This window comes from Anarhichas minor, unplaced genomic scaffold (assembly GCF_050575085.1).
Source record: "Anarhichas minor isolate MPS153535 unplaced genomic scaffold, ASM5057508v1 ptg000017l, whole genome shotgun sequence".
In the NCBI taxonomy this organism is placed as follows: domain Eukaryota; kingdom Metazoa; phylum Chordata; class Actinopteri; order Perciformes; family Anarhichadidae; genus Anarhichas; species Anarhichas minor.
In genome coordinates, this window is record NW_027466463.1 from 10,959,508 (window position 1) to 10,980,736 (window position 21,229).

Sequence of the window (21,229 nt, forward strand, 5' to 3'; positions counted from 1 at the left end):
CGGGGGATAAACAATGTTGCTTGTTATAAAACTGTAAAGAGCAGATATTGGATTCTATATGTTATCGGCAGGAAGTAAACATCTCAAGCAAATAATACATAATAGGTACCACAAAGCCCAAAGAATAGCTGGGTGAATGTCACGCTCTAATTATACACATCAATAAATACAGAAGTAGTTTGTAAGTGTATCTGAGAGGAGCAGGAAGTGATTGGTTGGAGATCATAATAATTACATATTTGATAACTAACTGATGGGAGCACATCCAACAGAAAGCCGAGACACAGCAGGACACAGGAGAAGGTGGACAAACAACTGTGAAACTGCACAAATTGCACGTCTGCAGAAGTATTTTATTTCAAACCTGCTACATGACATTGGAAGGAAAACGGGGGGGAAATAAACTGGAAGGCAAACACCGGGAAGAACGCTTTGAAATCACAACCTGGGGATGCAGATGATACAAACTTTTCTTTCCTATGTTTTCTTTGAGATGTTCTGCATGTACACAGACTTTTTAGTCCCCAAAAAGATTTAGAAGTTTCTGGATTCTCTTGCAGATGTGTTAGATTTGAGATTTAAACTTTGCTGCTCCTGATCTCGTTCTTTTTCCACTTGGTGTGATTGTTGTCAGTGCATATAAACAAGTGCTCTGAGCAGAAGTATATCACATTGTCTTCAGTATTGTACCGCTTCTTCAGTGCGAACATATCTCAAATCTTATTCAAGAGTCAGCACATTTGCAATATATTACATATGGTGTAATCTTGTGGTGCAATTTCCTACTTCTGCTTTTTTGATTAAAGCATTTCGTTTAGAAATGTACCATTTGACACAAAACCTACAGATGTAGAAGTTTACATTATAAGACATTGTATGAACATTACATAATAAAATGGAGGGGGAGTCACATGACTTTGCTGGTTTTAAATCTAGTTTTTCCTTTTTTACAAAGTAGCAGAACTCGTATGAAAGCAGCAGTGTTGCTGTAGAATACATTTGATTTCATTGGGTTCATTTTGCTTAACAGAGGTGCATGTCCATGTCAATACTGAGAGATTAGAACTGAGGAGGAAAGTTTCCTCACGAAGACAATTAAAGCAAACAAATTCAAATTCTGTGCACGACAGCGGATGAGAAAGGCATCATTACAAGGTAGGCGGCACTTCAACTATATTAAAAATCGAGCATATCAAGGCTTACACATTATTTCATGACACTTTGTATTGGCAATTTTATGATTATTTTCATACTTTTTATATATTTTTGAATCTTTTCAAAAAAGCGGAATGAATCTAACTTCACCTATCAAAATATTTCCCGTTTTGCTCTGAACACAACTAATCTCTGTACTTCCACAATAAGTTATCCCTTCAGTTTGGCAATAACTGCTCCCCCCCCTCAACAATAACCAACAACACATCCATAGTATTTACACTTATGGCTGCAGCCGAGATGGCTGTACTCAAATAGATGGGTGTACCCTCAAATAGATGAGGAATCAGCTGATCAAATCACACACACAAGTACAAAGGCACAGTAGAGTTTCCGAGCCACTAAAAAAAAAAACACAAGTGAAACATAAAGTAGTTCTGATTTTCTTAAGCAATCTCTCATTTCTAAAAAACAACAACAAATACTCTTCGTTCAAGAAATTGCGCTCTCACATTCCTTTTTCAAACTTTCGATCAAGAAAATGTAAACAGTTTGCTTTAAGTCAGCATACAAAAGTGGTTACAGACACTCATCACAGGTTAGCTAAAGACATTCACATTGAAAAAGACAATCAAGCCCTTTGAGCGACTACAGTCTAAAATGGACTTTTACAGCAAGTAGCAGGAGAACAAAGCAGGAAGTCGATCGTCTTGAAGACTAAATGGGAGCGTGGCGAATATTATCTTGGTTAAAGAGCTACCAGCTGAGAATGTGATGGTCATTTAGTTGATAAGAGCTTCCTGCATAACATGGTTGTTTAAACTTTTTTAATTTAAAAGGCTTTTCCCACAGTAACATGAACAAGTCAAGAAAAACAAATGACCATTTAGAACTCAAATATTTAACAAAAACAAATTCTTCCTTTTATCTTCCTTTTCCTTTAAAAGTAGTAACCAGCACTGTTCACAGGCAACGGTTGTACACCCACCTTTAGAAAAATATGTTTGTGCCTGTTTTAAGTGTCACCGGTGCCACGAAATATCACACGCCGCACACACCGGATCCAACCACGCTGTTAACAGACAAGTACCAGTCCTTTTTTGTCGGTGATCTTCCAAAAGACACACAGAAGGACACTTGTGGTGGCACAAGCAATTACGCACAGGTCAAATGAACCTCTGATTACCCCCCCCCCCCCCCCCCCCCCCCCCCCCCGCTCCTCTCTGCTGAAGTCCTCCCAAGCACACAAGCACTTCCAGATGCCTGGATTATAGATCGGTCAGTCCCTCTGCATGTTCATTCAGCTCCATGGTGTAATAGTCCAGAGGGCGCCTGAGAATAGAGACACAGTCTTTTACACAGCTTTAACTCGTTCAGAGACACGACTAGTTTCCAGTCACTCAAAGTACCTCAGGAGTTTCATGGTTTAGCTTCTCATTTCCCCGACTCTACTGCTACTCTACTGACTTTCCTACGTTGGCGTAAAAATGTGAAGACAGTTAAGAGGGTCTTGCTCTTTAATTCTGAACGACAGTCTGACACCAAAACCTGACATTTACTGCTGATATTTCACTATTTCAAATGTGCTATTCTACAAACTGAAAATGGGGCCACAAATATGGATTAAAGCCACACAGATTTTTATTACCTCAAATTCATAGTGATGCAACGTGTTTTCTTTAGATATCAAGCTGGAAACAGGTAGCTTGGCCCCCCCCCCCCCTAAATTTAAACAAATCTGCCTACCAGCACCTCTAAAGCTCACTAGTTTGCAGGTTATGAGCTGCTATAGGACAGACTAGCTGTTTCCTCCTGCTCTCAGTCTTCATGCTACGCTGAGATAATCCTCTGTTGGCTGTAGTTTTATTTTTTAACGTACAGACACGAGAGTGACATCAATCTTAAAGAAGCACATCTTCAGATGAAATGAGCAATATAGACTCTCAATTACACACAGTTATTTTCAAATATGCTATTCGCACTCAATCACTGTGTAATTGAAAGAGGCACCACAAGTCAAACGATTATGTTGATGATCTGGCGGTGCGATGATTCCCAGCAAACTAGCAAAGAATATAGAAATGAAATGCTGTTGACATGATGTAAAGAGGCACTTAGAAATATCTGTGATCAGTATGCACATCCAGCAGGCCAGAGAGAGAGAGAGAGACGAGGAGAATAACATAAGAGGAGTTCTCACCTCCTCCTGTAGAAATACGTGAAGAGAGCAGCTCCCAGTCCGAGCAGCAGGAGCACTGCCACTATGAGCCCGATCTGTAACCCCAGGGCAGACGCTAGGAGAGAGTCAAATAAACACTCAGTTACACTTTCTGTACAGGTTAATACATTAAAACATCCTGATGAAACTTTAAAGCAGCAACAGATTTTGTTCCCTTTAGATTCGACAAGCTCACGGACGGCTTCACGCAGATTTCGTCACAGATTTCATTATATATGAAATCTACAATTTATGAGATCACCACCAAGGATTGGCTGCCATGCTTAGACCCTAAGGACCATACCAGAGGTTAAACCATCTGGATTTGTACAGCAGACTATTACTCGGTTGAGTTAGCGGATTAGCTTCTGTTTTCTTTTTGAAGTGATGATGATGAGCTGTGACGCGTCTTAAGCGTATACTCTGCTGCCGGCTTTTGTTTTACGCTAACCTGTGCTTGTGTAACGGTCTGTGGATGGAGCAGAGCAGACGTCTCCCTGTGCAGATGAGGGCTTCATGTGCGATGTCTGGATGATGAGGGCCTTCTGATGGTCCGACAGCGCCTGGATGTTCCCCCACACTCGGAGCCACCCAGACACACAGGAAAAGTTGGCTCCTTGAGAGACGGACAAATGTTTCATTATCTACATATGACCATGTTCGGGTCACGCTTTAGCTTGGTAGATTCTGTAAATGGGAAACAGGACGGGCGTCTGCATCTGAAGGGCACAATTTATGACAGTTAGTTAGTGTACATGAGGGATGCAGGATGTGCAAGGAAATAGTCACACCTCTGTGAGAATTACTTACCACACTACACTCAGAATCTACGACGGTGCCCTCCTTCAACATGACAGCTAAATTATCCCTACTTTACAACTCCATGGTAACAGTAACATCCAGTTCTCCCACAGAGTGTCAGCGGTCTATTAGCTTTTCTTTACGATTCACTGAACATACGAGTCGTTTGCTTTGTAGAAATCAGCCTATTTATACTGAGTGAAGGTGCCTCACCTTGGAGATACAAAGCAGAGATGCCACAGTGACACCTCTGCTCCAGATAATCAGCCACCTCCGCGACCTTCTTGCCCTGGATTAGACCACTGCAGTCTGGGAAATACAGGGAAGAAGGATGTCAGCTTTTATAAAAGGCATATTTACTGTGACCAGTAGCTTGTTGTTGTTGAGAGGGTCATGACATGCAAAGAATCCCCAGCTGGGATCGAACAAGGGATGCCGCAGCAACAAGGCACCAGGACATACCTCATTGCTGTATTTGTGTAAACAATGGTTGTATTCATGTTAAGTATATGAATGTGTAAAAAAAAAAGTTATGACGCCTCACCTGCCGACTGCTCCTGCCAGTCACTGGACAGCGGTCCGAGGCAAAGGTCAATGTGACTGGAGAAGGCGGAGCTCGGACAGAGGTTGGTGCCGTGAGGTGTGGGGGAGGAGCTTGTCCAGGAGGAGGGGCTCCTCACCTCGCAGCATGAACACCGGCTCAGGGAAACAGGACCATCTTCCACTGACCTGCACATGCAATACATGTATGAATACGAACATATACGTACAGCTGTCATAGGGATCATAAGTCTAGAATGACATGAAGCAAAACAGATGTTGGTTTGCAGGCAGTAGTTTAAGGTAATAATATATTTTGCAACATTTACATAGATTCTTTTAATACACAGAAATGCTTACCACTCAAATGCACTAAGCGATGTTTAAACTTTACATGAATGCACCATTTGGCCTAATTTTGGTGAACCTGGATAATCGGCCTCATGTCCCTGGATTCACTACATCATCTCATTGTCTCCATGACAACACCGTCTGTTGGCAAAGCCGCCTCGTGTTCTCCTGAGCTGCAGTGATGGAATATGAGCGCTGCTGTAAATAGCTAACACCAACACAATCACAGTCGGGAATCAAGAGCTCTCCCCAGAAAATTGGTAAGCAGAGGTGGTCGGTAAGCAGAGGTGGTCGGCAGAGGTGGTCGGTAAGCAGAGGTGGTCGGTGGTAAGCAGAGGTGGCCCCCCCCCTACACCTTCATATATAGTTGATTGTGACCGATTACCTCAAAGATTTTCCACCTGGAACAAAACTCTAAAAAGGGTTTCTCCTTTCTTTCCCCCCGACACGGCTTCATGCTGATTTAATTATGTTCATTCTGGTTAAAAGTTTTCTTAGATCTCAAATGTAAGGAATAATTATAGATGGTGAAGTGAATTAAGGTGTTTAAACATGTGATATGTCAGAATATTGAGTGGTTCGTAGGCGGGCTGTTTTGATTTATTCGTCTTGACAGTTTTACCTGCCCTGGTTAACGGTGCCGGATTAGCTGCCATGGTAATCTTTCCTTGTTAAAAGAGAACCAGCTGTGATTCAAAAAAACAAAACTGAGTAGGAACCAAAGTCTTTCCTTCGTTGGCCTCAACTCAATTAAGATGAAGGCTTCTATATGACATTTTCAGCAGGCTGGTTATAGCCTTAATTGGGCTTAAGACTTAAAATGAGTGTAAAAGTTCAAACATGTAAAAGTTGTCAGTTATTCGCGCTGTTCTTCTGCGTTTACCTGGCAGCTGGAATGACTTGTCTCCCTCTGGTGGTGGACAGAGAGGAGAGCAGCTGCTGGTTTTCACTGAACACCAGCACATCTCTGAGGCTGGAATTTGTCAGAGCAGTGCCAGCTCTACAGACACTGAACAGGTCATAGCACAGGACTACTGCTCCTCGTACCGGCACCGCGGAGCCCTCCAGGAAAGTCTGATCTATGCCGGAGAGAGAGGAGGTGAAGCAGTATAGTGAGAATGGGTACAACACAAGAAAAAGTAGAGGGGAAAGGACAGAGAGAGAGAGAGAGAGAGAGAGAGAGAGAGAGAGGGAGAGTCATTAAGAATGAGGTTGAAGGAATGAAGTTTTCTTAGTTTTGTCTTCCTAAAAGGGTTCAATCCCTGAACAACAAGGTCTCCTCCTGTCCTCACCTGCTCCAGTGACATTTCCAACGATGTAAAATCCATCTTGGTCAACAGATCCGGTTAAAGGAAGGGCAATGACGGTCCCACTGTACTCCTGGTCAAACACGGTGAGCACCAGGCCCCGCAGGTCTGTCATGGGGGGGCCGTGCAGCTCCACAAAGGACCTCTGCTGGCTGTGATTGGTCCAGTGGCCACTAGCCACCTCACTGATGACCACACCCTCAGGAGCTGGAGGGGGGCGGGGGCAGATGTTCTCCCTCAGAGGTGTGGGTGGAGCCACCTGATTGATGCATTTCAGACATTTATGATTCGGTTGCAATATATCCAATAAGGATTCATCTGCATCAATTCAAATAGGAGGAAACACGTTTTTTTTAGCTTCTGCTTTTAAGACTACAAAAAAAAGACAAATATTTAAAGGACGAGTTCAACAGTTTGGGAAATACGCACAGCAACTTCCTGGAGTCTCAACAAGACTCCGGGAAATTACTGCACTTGGTGGAGAAACAGTCCGGCCCATGAGGTGCTGCTAAGGGGATTTTGTGACCTGTGAACCGAGCCAGGCTTGCTGTTACCAAAAACTGCACATAGTTTTGATACGTTGACTTTGTCTCTTTGTCCGACACCACTTGGCTTTTGTGGAGGAGTGACGTAGGGACAACGTATACGGCTCTAGTAGTGGTAGCCACCCGTCAATCACAATGTAGCCACGCCCTAAAGCATACCCTGCTTTATGGTCTATTTTACTATAAATGGGAACATCATTTACCAAATGAACATCATGCTGTATTGAAGACTTAAACCTAGCGATTGAGACAATAATCTCATGTGCACAATGTTTACTGAGGTGATAAATCAAGTGAGAAGTAGGGTCATTTTCTCATAGACTTCTATACAATTAGACTTCTTTTTGTAACCAGAGGTTTCGCCCCCAGCTGGCCAGTGGAGGGAATGCAGGTTTAAGGCACTTACACCTTGGCTTTACTATTCAGAACCGGAGGTGGCCGTCTGGTTGTTACCCTCTGTTGCCAGCCTTTGTGCTGAGCTAAGCTAACAGGGTGTAGCTTCATATCTAGTGCACAGATATGAGGGTGGTATCGATATTGTAATTTAACTCTCGGCAAGAAATAAATTTCCCAAAATGGCAACCTATTTCCTTTAATCACTGCTATTTGTATTCATTAGAAATGAAGGTTTTAATGAGCATTTGTCTTCTTTGTTATCCACAATGTTGTGTTTCTACCACTTTGTAAAAAAAGATTCTCTACTTTCAGGATGCCCTTTGAAACCTTCACACTTCGTACTTACTGAAAAAGCAGACAGGTCATAGGGGTAAAGGCCTCTACAGCGGCTGAGGGCCTCATCACCAGGCAGAACATCTGGATCCTCCAGCAGAGGCAGCTGTCCTGGGGTCAGAGCTTTACTCAGCTCCTGCGCCTCCCTGTCGGATCCTCTCTGCCGGTACACCACAGCATCCAGCAGGCCTTTGGTGGGGATCCCCCTTTGGGTCGCCGACGGTTGACCAAACGGGCTGCGATAGAGTGCCACAGCATCTGGTCCGTTCTGGATGGTATTAGGAGGCAGGCGGATTGACGGAGCTGGCACCAACCTGTCGCTGCCCAGCAGAAAGTAGCCCTTAGATGTGGTGAAGTGTCCACTCATGGCGATCTCCCTGTAGGGTCTGTTGTTGTGTGCACTGAACAGCAGTATCCAGATGCCCTGCAGGGAGACCCGGCGTCCTGATGGGTGCCAAAGTTCGATGTACTCGCCGTCCTCAGCTGCGCCAGGTGTATCAGTGTTCAGCTCATTGATCAGGAAGTCACTGTTCCCCCAGGGTGGGAGGTGAGATGGTGAATCTGTACCTCCTGGAATCGCTAAAGCATAACAGGAAGCTATCAATTGGCTGCTGTTAAAGGAATAGGTTTACTTTACTTCACTTTGATTTTTGTTTAGATTTAACAAACAACATAGGACATGACTAAAGAGCTTCATAGATGCTGATAGGGAACAGTAGATGGTATATTTAGTTACCGGTGGACAGTATCAGGCCAAGTGCTTCCAGTCTTTGTGCTAAGCTAAGTGGCTGCTGGCTGTAGCTTCATATTTAACAGACAGATATGAGAGTATTCTCATTGGCAATAAGTGTATCTAAAACCACAATCCTGTGGCAGATACTTTGTATCCACTGGGATTTGTTGAGATAATGGAGATGGTTACAAACACTTTTGAAGTTTCCATAAGGGATGAGTGCACTTCAGAGCACTGTTGCAAGACATATGAGGAGGGATACAGAAGAATGAGACAACTACATTGAAGTCTGTCTGCTTTGTTTATAATGCATTTGAAGATTATTATATTATATTATAATTTATTTTTCCATTCATTTCATGGTTAGTACAGCTTTAACACAGTACCTAATAATGGCAATAGATGGCAGTATTGCATACAATATATAGATATATAATATTATAGAAATATGAACTTGAATATGTTGTCCATTGTTAGCTATGAGTTATAGTATTTTTTATTAACTTGTTCATATTCATTAGTTATGATGGGATTAAAGACTATGACTGTCTTGTTTATATATACTAGTTGTAACCTGATGTGCCTTTATTTCATCATTTATCATAGAAAGAAGCTTTTGGTCTGAAGTTAAATAGAAATACACTGATTGTTTGTGTTGCATGCAGTAAGCCAACACATCACTTTACAGTAGGATTGGTACTTTATCACAGATTTGTTAGGAAGACACTGCTTTTATACTAACGAAACAATAATCTGTCGACACATTCAGCAGAAAGCATTGACTCAACTAAAGTGACAGACAGTTCATTCATCATTGTCCTCTGCTGATTCCCTCATACCAGCACCGCTTCCTGCTGCATCGCCCTCCGCCTCCCCAGCCTCCTGCTTATGCGACTAAAGGATTGATACTGTTGACTTGCTGAGGACTCAATAAGAGATCCTTCAGAGAGCAAAGTCTTTCCCACAACATTGGATTCCCTTAATGTGTCTCTGACTGAGGTACTGCTGGTTAAAGATGAACGAAAAGCCTTTTCGTTTTCTATTCCAAATTAAGTTTGCTTAACCTGGAGATCTGACCTGGGTGTAACCCAGGGCAGGGCTCACACATCATGCTTAATATTGTAATAAATAAAGATTTTAATCTCTCCAAATGATAAGGATATTGAGGCTCAAAGATCTTTCCTGACCTCGAAAGAGTAGTCGAGAAAACAATCTCACCACGACGTCCATTTAGTCTTACTTTTGTATTTTATGTGACTTATTTTTCACTGTCAAATTTTGACAAATCCAGCTGATCCTTATAATATTCCATCACACATTTAGCTCATCATCTGTTGGAGTCCACATGAAACACAGGCTTTCCTCTGTGCACCCGATACCTCATCTTTCATTTCTTCTTATGCCAGTTCCTCCTTGGAGCAGCGTCCCCCACCAACTTTCAGTTGCCATTTTGCAATACGTGTCCACATTGATGAAGCTTTGTTCCTCAGTTGGTGAAGGATAGAATCTGTAACTTCTCCTCCCTTCACAGGTCAGCACACTGTCTGCGTATCTCTTTCTGAGATTTACTCCCTGGTTCCTCAAAAATAATCCAGTTGAAAGTATCCATGTTTGGCTTCTATCTATTCCATCTTTCTACCGCCTGTCAATCAGACACGCGTTACCTATTATTCCCTTCCTTACTGCATGTAAACTGCAGAAACAGTTGAAACCCCTTTTTCTTTGACTAAATCCCATAAGCTGCGTCAAACAACACTCAGCTCTCGATAACGTTAAGCGTCTAATACAAATTCATGAAGCGAACTCAAACACTTACCATTACTGTGCGGGCAGATCTTAGGCCAGGGGCACTGGTTGGGCTGTGCAGGAGTTTGCGGGGCCTCCCAGAAGACCCCAGGATCTCTGGCCCAGGTGGCCACACCACAGCGACTCAGATAGAAGCCTCCCTCTCTCAAACTGACAAAATAAAACAACCCTTATGAGTTCAGCCTTATTTCGCAGGGTTATAATATTTAAATTGGTTTGTGTTGTATGAAACATTCATATGTTTTGCAGTGGGTAAATAAAAGCACATCATTATGCTATCCAATAATATAGTCTTGAAATACAAAACACAATTGTAATGCTACATTTCTCTGTCGGTCAGTCAGTTGTTGCAACACAGACTGAAATGTCTCAACAGCTGTTGGATGAATTGCCATGACACTCATGGTTCCCAGAGGATGAATCCTACTGCCTTCAGTGGATCCCCTGACTTGTCATCCAGCGCCACCAGTAGGTTGACATTTTACGTTGTAGTAAATGTCTTCACGACTATTACATGGATCTCCCCCTCAGGATGAACTTTAATAACTTTGGTGATCTTCCTCCAGCACCATCATCAGGGCCAACATTTTTATTTGACTAATATTTTGATTTATGACAAAAAAAAAACCTGCAGCCTCAGCTGTACTTTGTGTTAGCGGCTAATTGGCAAATGTTAGCTAAACACGCTAAAACTAAGGCGGTGGTCAACAACACACCTGCTAAATCTTCAGCATGTTTGCATTGTAATTGTGAGCATGCAAATGTTTGAACTTTACCCAAAACACCATTGCGCTTCAGTACAGCCTCACGAAGTCGCTCGAGTGGCTGTACATCAGTGAGGTGTGAATTAAACTTGCTGCTCAAATTTGAGCGTCATGTCAAAATCTATTTGGGTTACTTTGACTCAGTGTGATTTAGAGCCTACGTGTGAGTACTGCTCCGGTGATGACACATGCTTAACAGTAAAAAAGAAAAAAAAAAAAAAAATCATTAACAAAGAGGAACAGCGGTCACAAGCTGACCCTTTCCAAGTAAAACACAGTTTCACAACATTGAAACTTTAGCCTCAAAAATAACCACTGAATGTCACTAACACGTCTTCAAAATAGCTCATGAGCTCCACCAAACTAGCACCGATTCTTTCCATCTCTTGTATGTACTGCATCCAAATGGTGGCGGGGTACTTTTGAAATTAAAGGAGAGGGGGAAACTATCGTAGTGTCTTGCCTGTTGCTGAGTTGGTAGGGCTCTCTGCCCGGGATGAGAGTCTCTGAGAGGTTGGCACTAGGCTTGTTTCCAGGTCCAGCAAACACAAATGCATCTAGAGGCTGTATCTGGCTCAGTGGACTGCCCACGGGGAAATCTGAGGCTCTGCCACTGTACACGGCCACTGCCCCCGACTCATCTCCTGGGAAGAAATCATAACAGGAACAAAGAATTTACAACCAAACGAAAGTGAGTGAATGAATGAAGATTTAACAAAACGAATTGAAGCTGATACGTATCTTTTCCAAACGATTAACTCATCCAGAGCGATAGAACAAGATCACACTGACCTTTCATGTAGCTCTTCTCTATGGTCACAGAGATCAACCCGTTCCTGGAGGTGTCCACATTCACGTCCACGCTCACGCTGACCCTGTCTGTTCTCCCATCCAACACCACCAGCACCAGAGGACCAGCAGCCGGAGCCTCCGTTAGCTCCACGAACCCGTCCACCTGCCCTCCTCCCAGCTTCAGCTCAGTGATGACGGGGCTGGTCGCCGGGGCGGCGGGCGGCGTGCAGTTGTTCCTCTGACCCGGGGAGGGCGAGGACACCTGAAAGCCCCAGCGGTCCTCAGACAGCAGGCACCTCTCGATCGACTCGTCCCCCTCGAGGGCCGTTTCATCCTCGACGAAGGCCGCTTCTCCTGGCGTCAGCGTCTCGGCGAGGAACTCTGCGCCCACAGTGCGGCGAGTCATGTACACGGCGGCGTCCACCAGCCCCATTGCTGTGACGTTCATCTTCTCACTGTAGCGAGAGGCAGACGAGTGGTAGAGCACGATGGCGTCCGGGCCGTTTTGGACCGTGTTGGGAGGCAGGAGGATGGCTGGTTTGGGCAGCATGTCCACCGAGCCCACCAGGAAGAAGCCCCTGTCATCTGTGCTGTGGCCTTTGAGGTCCAGCACCTTGTAGGCGATGTTTCCATTTCCATTATAGAACACGAGGGTGTAGCCGTCCAGCGAAGCCCGCTGTCCACTGGTGTGATACAACTCCACAAACTCAGTGGTGTCCAGTCTGGGGTTGTCGGCGTTGATCTCGCTGATGATGAGGCAGGGGTCACCACCGACTACCACCACCACCACCACCACCAGGGAGAGACAGGCCAAACTGACCACCATGATTTACAGCTTCTCTGAATATAACCAGACAGCGGAGCTTCTGCAAAAGAAGAAAATGGCATTCCTCAGTCAAATAAAAGAACCGAGTGAGTGTGATTAAAATCAAGCAACACTGGGATCTCATTCACAGGACAACATAAGTGAAACACAATCTGAGCCACAGAGAAAGGACTGACTGGAGCACCAGAAGCGTGTTCGCAGAACTGTAATCAAATCTCATGTTTACTACTTGCAGACCAGACTCCCTAGAGGAGAAACCTCCTAATATCATGAATGAGTCTTCTATGAGTCTATTTTTTCTTTCATGGTGACATTGGGAGTGCACGTCTCCGGCATGAGTCATGTAATGTTGCGAAATACGCTGGCAAGCAGACGGAAACTTTGCATGAAACTGTTGAATGTTTTTTTTTTAAAGCTGTGTGAATAAATAGGATCAAGTGACAAAAACGGGCCAGATCGTCTAAAAAACACGAATCGGATCGGTGTCATTTCTCGGGAGTAAGTTACAAACACACCGATCCCATTTCATCCCGAAATCACTCCAAAGTGTCTTTAAGAAGCTACATTGGTTTTGCCCGACAGTCACTCTCTGGGGAAACCAGGTTGGGACAAACAAAACAAAAACAGACGTCTTAAAAAACGACGTCTGTGGAGTTCAATTCTGCGCTGAAATGATCTCCCATCTCACCACAGTTATTCCAGTCACGGTTGGGCTGCTATGCATGCATCTTTGCGTCGAAAAAAAAAAAAAAGAAAAAAAAAAAAAAAATAGCCTGTCAATCTGCTTTCTATCAATGCCACACAAGGTCCGCAAAAAAAAAAAAAAAAAAAAAGGCGTCGTGACTTACTGTATTGTCTCGGTCCGCGTGTCGCACCGTCGAAGGCGCCTCCGGTTGAATGGTGAAATAATTTTGGTTAAAGTTAGTTTTCTGCCCTCCGCCGCTCCCTTCATTCACAAAGCAGCACTTTCTCCCCCCGGACTGTGGGCGGTCAGACTGACTGAGGGGGAAGATGCCTGCCAGGGGAAGCGCTCTCTCTCTTTTTTTTTTTCTCTCTCTCTTCTTTTCTCCACGGCTCACACACCATTCAGCCATCCACAGCTGACGATGCAACACTGGAAAACCCGGCGAAACGAAGAAAAAATCGGGCAAAGTGTAACCCCTCGGTGGATGTTGCCGCTATACAAAAAAACTACCCACGGTGTAATTGCTGTTTTTTAGAGCCAAAAAAAAGGGGGACGGCGGCCTCGAGTTCATCCCAAGAAGCCTCGTAAAAGACCTGAAGGGGGCCCCGGACCCCACTTTGTCAATTTAGGGGACAGCGGGTTCAGTGGTAACACTTTAATGGTTGACGTCTCATTATCAAGTTATAACTTATGTTGCTGCGGCTTTTCACCACACAACTATGATTTTTGAGTTATTAAAAAAATATATCTTTCACTGCCTGTAAACTGTATATTATATCAGATTCTGGCTTTGTATTTTACCAGGTACCTCTACTTGTATACTGTACGTAAAGATAACAGAAGAAGAAGACGAAAGATAAGAAGAGGAAACTTTATGTATGTCACACTTAAAAACATCAGTTTTTACAGAACACAAATGAGGATATTTCCATGACAAGACACGGGAAATAGATCATATTGAATAAAGTATACGGCTACTCTATACAGATAAATGAACCTCAAATTATCACCTAAAAAAGACAGTTGGGTTCACTACATGTTCAAAATATAGAGCATGTTTACAGTAACTGTAAACTGACCTCATGCTCCTGTATTTTATGCAACGTTTTAGAGCAAAACTAAGTCCCTGGAATATCATAAAAACATTATCAATATCTGTTATCATTAGAGATTCACCCAGAGCACTGTACGTTTCTATGAGATTATTATTATAAGGATGTCATAGTGGGTTCATTATCAGTGTAGATCCTGAAGCAGCACTTCTTGATAAAATGATAATGGTTTTTGATTATGGTCATGTTAGTTTAGCGGTTATCTAAATTACATATCAATTGACTAACTCGATTTAATTTACTTCCCCTTGAGAATTAGAAGAATGTGAAACAAATGTTTCAATATGTTACGACACTACACATGAACAAACCTGTGAGACCATGTGAGACTTTTTATTAGACTCATTCCTCCAGGGGTGGAAGTCAGATCATTTACTTTAGTAAAAGTACCAATACTACAATGTAAAAGTACTATATTGCAGGTACAATTTTAAATCTTACCAAAGTAAAAGTACAGAATTATCTTTATATTGGGCCTCTAGAAATAGTCTAATCAAATTGTTTGTCTAATCTTTGATTTTTAGTGAAATAATAGATAGTTTGATTTCTATGGGATTCAAATCGTCATTTGAATGAAACCATCGGGAAAGTTTAAAAAGTCACATCAACAAGTCAAGGACATCTGAGATATGAGACCAGCCATGGTTTGATCTTTAACCGATATTTTACGATTTATGTTGTTTTTAATGTACAGTCTTAATTTGAACAGTAACTGCAGCTGTCAAATAAGTGTAGTGGAGTATAGTTGGCAATATTTCCCTCTGAAATGTTGTGGAGTCGAAGTAGCATGAAATGTAAATATTCAAATAAAGTACAAATACCTCAAAACTGCACCTAAATACAGTACTAAAATTGACCACACCAAAGTGGATTTCTGAGGATGTTGTTCTGCAGTCAATGAGAAAAAGTTTTATTTCCACATTCTGTGCAATCTGTTTCTAGGTCTACATTATGTTGAACGTGCAAAAAGTCAGATCTTCCAGTTTTCTTTAATAAAGCAACAATTGAGGTTTTTGAGGAACATAAATTGTTTTGTTGCATTTACTTTTATTTTCTTGAAATTAACATACACATGATTTTAAACAGAGTTATGAAGAAAACTTTGACAAACATATTTTTCATTATTCATCTCTGTTATTCGCAATGAAATCACTAATATAACATTGAGAATTAATTATACAGAGAATAATGTAAGTATATTTATATTCACCTACTTATCAAGCAACAAGCAAATATTATTGCCCGGGTGCAGCTGGGAGATAAATTGATTTAAGTATATTTTCAGTGGTGAATTGTTTATGATCAATATTCAGATATACTATATATATTCAAATAGTATACAGTAACAGACAGAGTTCAAAAGGGGTGATGTGAGCAGCCACATAAAAGGAACTGAAAATATTGTCCGTGGACCATCCTGTGAATGCACAAGCTTTCTAGTACGTCAACGGTTAGCACATGCTTCTCATATTAAAGATAAGATCGCACATGTTTTCGCTGTGACTTTCTACAGATTGCCTGAAGGTGGATGTCTCAGAAGAATACAAGCACAAAACCAACACATATTTTCCCACTGAGCCTCACGTATTGATGATCTGCACTTAAGATTAGCCCTCTAGGCTACACAATATTCAGGAAGTGAGAAGAGGTGAGAAAAACAATATGTCTAAGTGTCAGAAAAAGTGTCAGAAAAAGTGTCAGAAAAAGACACATCACAAACCTACAGTATCTGCTTGCTAAAAGGAAGTGGAAAGTGAGGCGCATCACAAATTAGAAATGTATCAGAATTTGTATGCTTGAAAAACAGCCCAAGCTTCTTCTTCTTGTTTTCAAGCCTTTGTAATGCAACCTTTTATGAACTGTTGTGTGAATGACTTTAATACCTCTAAACGCCACAAGATGGCTCTATAAGCACGGCGGTGTTTTTTTATCTGAGGTACTGTGGGCTTGTGGACAAAATTAAACCTCCAGCAGGACAAAATAAGCAGACATGCCTCTAATAAGTGAGGTTCCCTGTGTGGTGACACTGTTTACAGGGGACTCTGCTTGTACATAAAGGTCTTTCTTTGACGTTCAAGGTGCTACTTGACATAGCTGGGTGTGTTTTGACACAGAGAAAAGGTCAGTTGAAATGTTAATGATGTTCACATTTTGTTGGTGTGTGCATGAAGTTGCCGCTGCAGTGCGAGCAGGTATTTGAACACTTCAATTGAACTTCTGTCATAACACCGCTCAGCTTTTCAAGAGTCAACAACCTCGTTGACAAGGTACATCTAATTCATCTGGCTGGTTTGTTTTGATGACTCACTACTTAGATGCAGATAATGTGGAAAGATGCTATGCTCAGTGTAACATGGAGATCAACCTAATACATTTAAAGATTTAATACAGGCTCATCTGTCCAACAGAATCATTATAAAGTCAATTGGGGTTCCATTTAATACTTCTGGGTAACTGAGGAGAATGGGAATTGAATAAATCTCAGCTGACAGACAATTACTCAACAGTGACAAAGCTTTATTTTGCCAATTCAGTGTAATACATCCGATGGAGGAATATCACCAGCGGTGCAAAATAAAAACAGCAGGGTGCACGTTTCATCTCAGACTAATGTGAGTGTTGAGTCATGTTGTTAGAGGTGCAGACAGCCGGCATCATTCCTGACTCAATCATCAGATGGATTTCAGGAGCAGCAGTAGCAGGCTTGGGAGGATATTTACACCCACCGGGAGTATGGGACTAACTTCTAGACGGATCAAATACTGGAGCGGAATACCCACAGAATGGAAGACCACATACACTCTGAAATCTATTACACTGCAGTTGGGCAATATTTTGAAGAGTTCCATTCACACTGAAGCATGAAGCTCTGCTTGGATGCGGTTTGATTAACCTGAGGGGAAATTGTATCCACTACAAATACAGATTACAAAGCATTGTTGACATTGTGACTCTATTTTTGAGGCTTTAATATTTGAACAATAACACATTTCCTTTAGGGGTTTCCCCTGGAGTGTTTTTTTAAAACCTTTGTCCTATTAAATGTCAAGCCAGTTAGTGAATAGCTAACATTTAAGGGAGGCAAACCTAACCAAGTAGTTTTGTTCTGTTTTCTGGGGACTATTTTCAGAAGCGATGTAATACGCGTTTAGTGTTTGGGTATTTACAGCGGCAGCAGGCTTGTGGGACTGACTATAAACAGAGTCCATGTTCATTGCTATGAAGGAAGTTATCACCCAGTGCAATGATGTGACTCATTGATGTGTTTTTAATAGTTTTAGACAGCAATGGAGCTCTATGGCACAGAACAATAAGCAAAATCAGGCTTTACTACACGGGAAATACTTGGAAGGATCAATTAATTGTTTGTTTTTGTTGGATCGTTGACAATAAGAGAAGTAATGATTATAACCAGACTTGCCGCCAACTTGCTGCTTTGCAAAAAACGGGCCTCAGTAACCTGGCTTAACAACTGATGTCATCAATAGCCTGGTATGATCTTTTCTTCATCCTGTATATAAATACGCAATCCCCTATCTGCAGCTATCACACACCAAAAATGACCTTGCATGCTGCTGACCCTAAAAGCTTCCCTGGTGTGCCTCAAGCTAATTGTTCACCTCATTAGCCTGAACAGACATTAAAAAAAGAAAAAAAACTGGGACACTGCGGGGACAAAGCAGGTTTGTGTACATATCCACCGCAGGAAAGCATGGGACAATGCAGTGGAGAGGGAGGCCATGTTAACAGGAGTGTTCGTACACTACAGTTCTCAAAGACATAATGACAGTGAATTATGAGAAAGGGCAGCAGTGCATCACAGACAGTAACATGTGAGTGTGTAGAGGTATTTCCACCTATGTGTGTGTCGATATGTGATTGGACGCACGTGCATGGTCTAACCAGGAGGTGAGGGTCTGACGTTGATGAATATTGTGGTAGGTCTGTTTTATCTCCCCCCCTCCCCCCTCTCTCCCCCCTCTCCTTCCTCTCTGTCTTGCAGGCACAGAGGAAGCTTTCTACCGCTTCTCCTTTTTTTTTTTTTTTCCTCAAGAAAGAACCCAGAGAACCTCATCAGCATTCAACATGCATCACCAGCTCACTGAATCCAATCACGTGCGCTCGCCATACAGAGCGCATGCTTGTGTGTGTGTGTGTGTGTGTGTGTGTGTGTGTGTGTGTGTGTGATGGAGGGAGACAGGCAGAGACAGGCAGGGAGAATCCCTTTGTGTTCACTGTGAATCCCCAAGGTCATGCACAGGCAGATCCGAGACAGGCGCCAAGTGTGAGGTGGAGATGATAATCCAGGTCAAAGTGTGGGATTAGGATCTTGTACTGTACATTTAGGTTAATGGCAGCAAAGGCAACACCAATGTGCTTCTGGCTGACCAGATCTGTGTTGGATTATTGATCTAAAGTGATGCTTCTTCTCCCTTCTCGTCAGCAGCAGAGAAAGCCCTGGCCGGCTCAGTCCCAGCTTGTTTTGACGATGATAATTTCCCCCACTGAATATTCTCACATAATCCGCACGGGTTAACTGCTGAGAGGGGATGAGAGGTGCGAGAGCAGGAGCTTGGCCACAAGTCGATTTCTCCGAGAGATTGCAGTCATGTTTGGTGCCCAGTTCCCATGGCAACCAGCGACCGTGGTGTACCTGACCCACATATGTGCCGTATGTACACAAACAGGCGCTAACCATCTGTTTACCGCTGCATTGTGCAGCCGCTCGTGGGGACTTTGAGTGGTTATTGAATGAGTCTGATCAGAGACGGCAGGAACAAACAGAGGAGCCAGGAGCTGCTGTCACCGTTTTTTGAGACGCTGTCAATGAGTTGTGTCAACGATGGCTGGACGTCACATTGAGACGAGCTGTGTTCGACTTTATGAGGGTATTATTATGGATATGTTGACATATCATTTGGGACAAGATGGCAATACCTGCAATTTTAAAAGATAACTTTTAAAATATACTTATCCAAGTACAAGTACTTACACTTCAACTCCACTACATTTCAGACAAATATTGTACCTCTTACTCCATTCCTTTCATATGATTGAATATATATATATATATATGTATATATATATACACATGTACAGTAATAATACAATTTGAATGTTATGTTTACAAACCGCAAGCGACAAATCCTGCTCATTCTGCCTTGAAGTAAAATCTTTAATGAAGGGCTTTTACTTGTGACAGTGTTTCTGGAACAGCTACTTTTACTCTGAGTACAACTTCCACAACTGCTGTATGGTGCCATGTTTTACAGAAGCACAGATGAAGACATTCGACTATTCATACATCCTGTTTTTTGTCATTTACTTTTTCCTCAAGCGTGCATCAACTTCACATTACTACACTTGGATGTTAAAAAATATATTTGTAAAAAGACTCCTCATTCTACACTCTTTCGGTCTATCTTGATGTATTTATAGACGTATGTTATCGCACAAAAGATGCACCTGTTGGTGCCTGAATGCAAATTGCTTTTGTTCCACACTTCCAGAGGGGCTAGTTCAGTAGCTTACACCGTGGAGTCTGCTGATAGATTATCAATGACTGATGGATGAGAGGATGGATAATAAACTAAGACTCCTTTTAGATCTGTTTTTTTTCCACACCATCTCCTGAGTGAAACATACGGCTATGTAGCCACAAAATGCTCCACTCTGTCTTCCATTTGGTGCTGAGCAGGTAGTGCTTTTTCACTGGAAACAGTTGCGTTCTGCGGCCAAAGACAACGCTGTGAAAGCAGTGAGAGTGACACTTTTGCACCAGAAAACAATGATAGCTGATGGGAGCTGCAGAGTCTGGCTTTAATTCCCTTGTTGTGGAGTCATCATGTGTTGTTGATGTAAAAATACTGTCAAAAGCAGCTTTAAATAAAACTGTCTATCTTTGGTCAAACTGTTAACCACTGTTAACTTGTGAGTGGGAGTCACTTCATGTTCAGGACTTAAAAGGCTGAAAACAAGTGGTATGACAGCTCCTGCATGCATGTAGAGCTCATCTGTACTTCATGTAGCTATACATCTAAAATAACTTGTGGACCTTCTGCACTCTCGCCCCCCTTCTCTTTTTCGCTGCATTTTTTTTTTTTACTTTACTCTCCTGGGTGCGCTGTAGATCCAAATAGCTGTTACCTCTCCTCTTCGTCTTGCTCTTTTCCTCTCCTCTCCTCTCCCCTCCATGTTTCATTGATTCTGCCTAGACAGGGCAGGGGACAGTGTTCCCTTGTGGGGCATTCTGGGTAATAAATCTAATTCCCGTCTACACGTGGAGGCTCATGGGAAGGTTCTGGCCCAGTTTTCACCTCGACAAATATATCTACAAAATGGAGGAAAGTGGGCCAGAAAAGTAGCATATGAGGTGTACCTAAATAAGTGTGTTTGCTAAAAACCAGCTATCGTCCTTGCATCCCAATGAGAGCAAAGCCACGGAGTGAACCTTTGACACCAATGACATTATTTCTTATTGTAAGACTGAAGACGTGGCACCACTGTCATCACCACTGCGATAAAAGGCTAAAATGCGTTGTCATGACACGTGGAATGTCCTTAAAATATGCTATTTATACGCCTTCCCATGAGATCAGGTTGGTAGAACATTTGAACCATTTGTCATAACTTTAGCTAACTATATTAACTGTTTGTCCATTACCTTTAGCTAACATTTTCACTGTTTATTCATTATATCGTTCAACCATTTGTTCATTCATTTTGAAGCTGTTAAGACTTATCTGCTTGCTTGCTGGTTATAGTTAGTGCAGATCCTTCTTCACGCATGCAGTATAATAATCTGATTTATATAATTTAGTTTTCAGCTTAATAACATGTTTAAGTGTGAATTCACTCTTTAACT

The 21,229-nt window shown here is 42.4% G+C and overlaps 2 protein-coding genes across 2 annotated transcripts; both read right to left on the reverse strand.

Moving 5' to 3' along the window:
• Positions 1-2,368: 2,368 nt before the first annotated feature.
• Positions 2,369-10,456, reverse strand: LOC142951275 (uncharacterized). The gene is made up of 10 exons (XM_076092771.1): positions 10,452-10,456; positions 10,196-10,335; positions 7,660-8,216; positions 6,358-6,631; positions 5,949-6,144; positions 4,719-4,903; positions 4,388-4,483; positions 3,825-3,989; positions 3,356-3,449; positions 2,369-2,487 (listed from the first exon to the last, which is right to left on the reverse strand). Exons 1-10 carry the CDS (start codon positions 10,454-10,456, stop codon positions 2,424-2,426), a joined length of 1,776 nt encoding a protein of 591 aa, XP_075948886.1. The 3' UTR covers positions 2,369-2,423.
• Positions 10,312-14,025, reverse strand: LOC142951455 (uncharacterized). Its single transcript, XM_076092995.1, has 2 exons — positions 13,416-14,025; positions 10,312-12,607 (listed from the first exon to the last, which is right to left on the reverse strand). The coding sequence occupies exon 2, from the start codon at positions 12,565-12,567 to the stop codon at positions 11,704-11,706; it is 864 nt and encodes a 287-aa protein (XP_075949110.1). The 5' UTR covers positions 12,568-12,607; positions 13,416-14,025; the 3' UTR covers positions 10,312-11,703.
• Between the last annotated feature and the right edge of the window lie 7,204 nt (positions 14,026-21,229).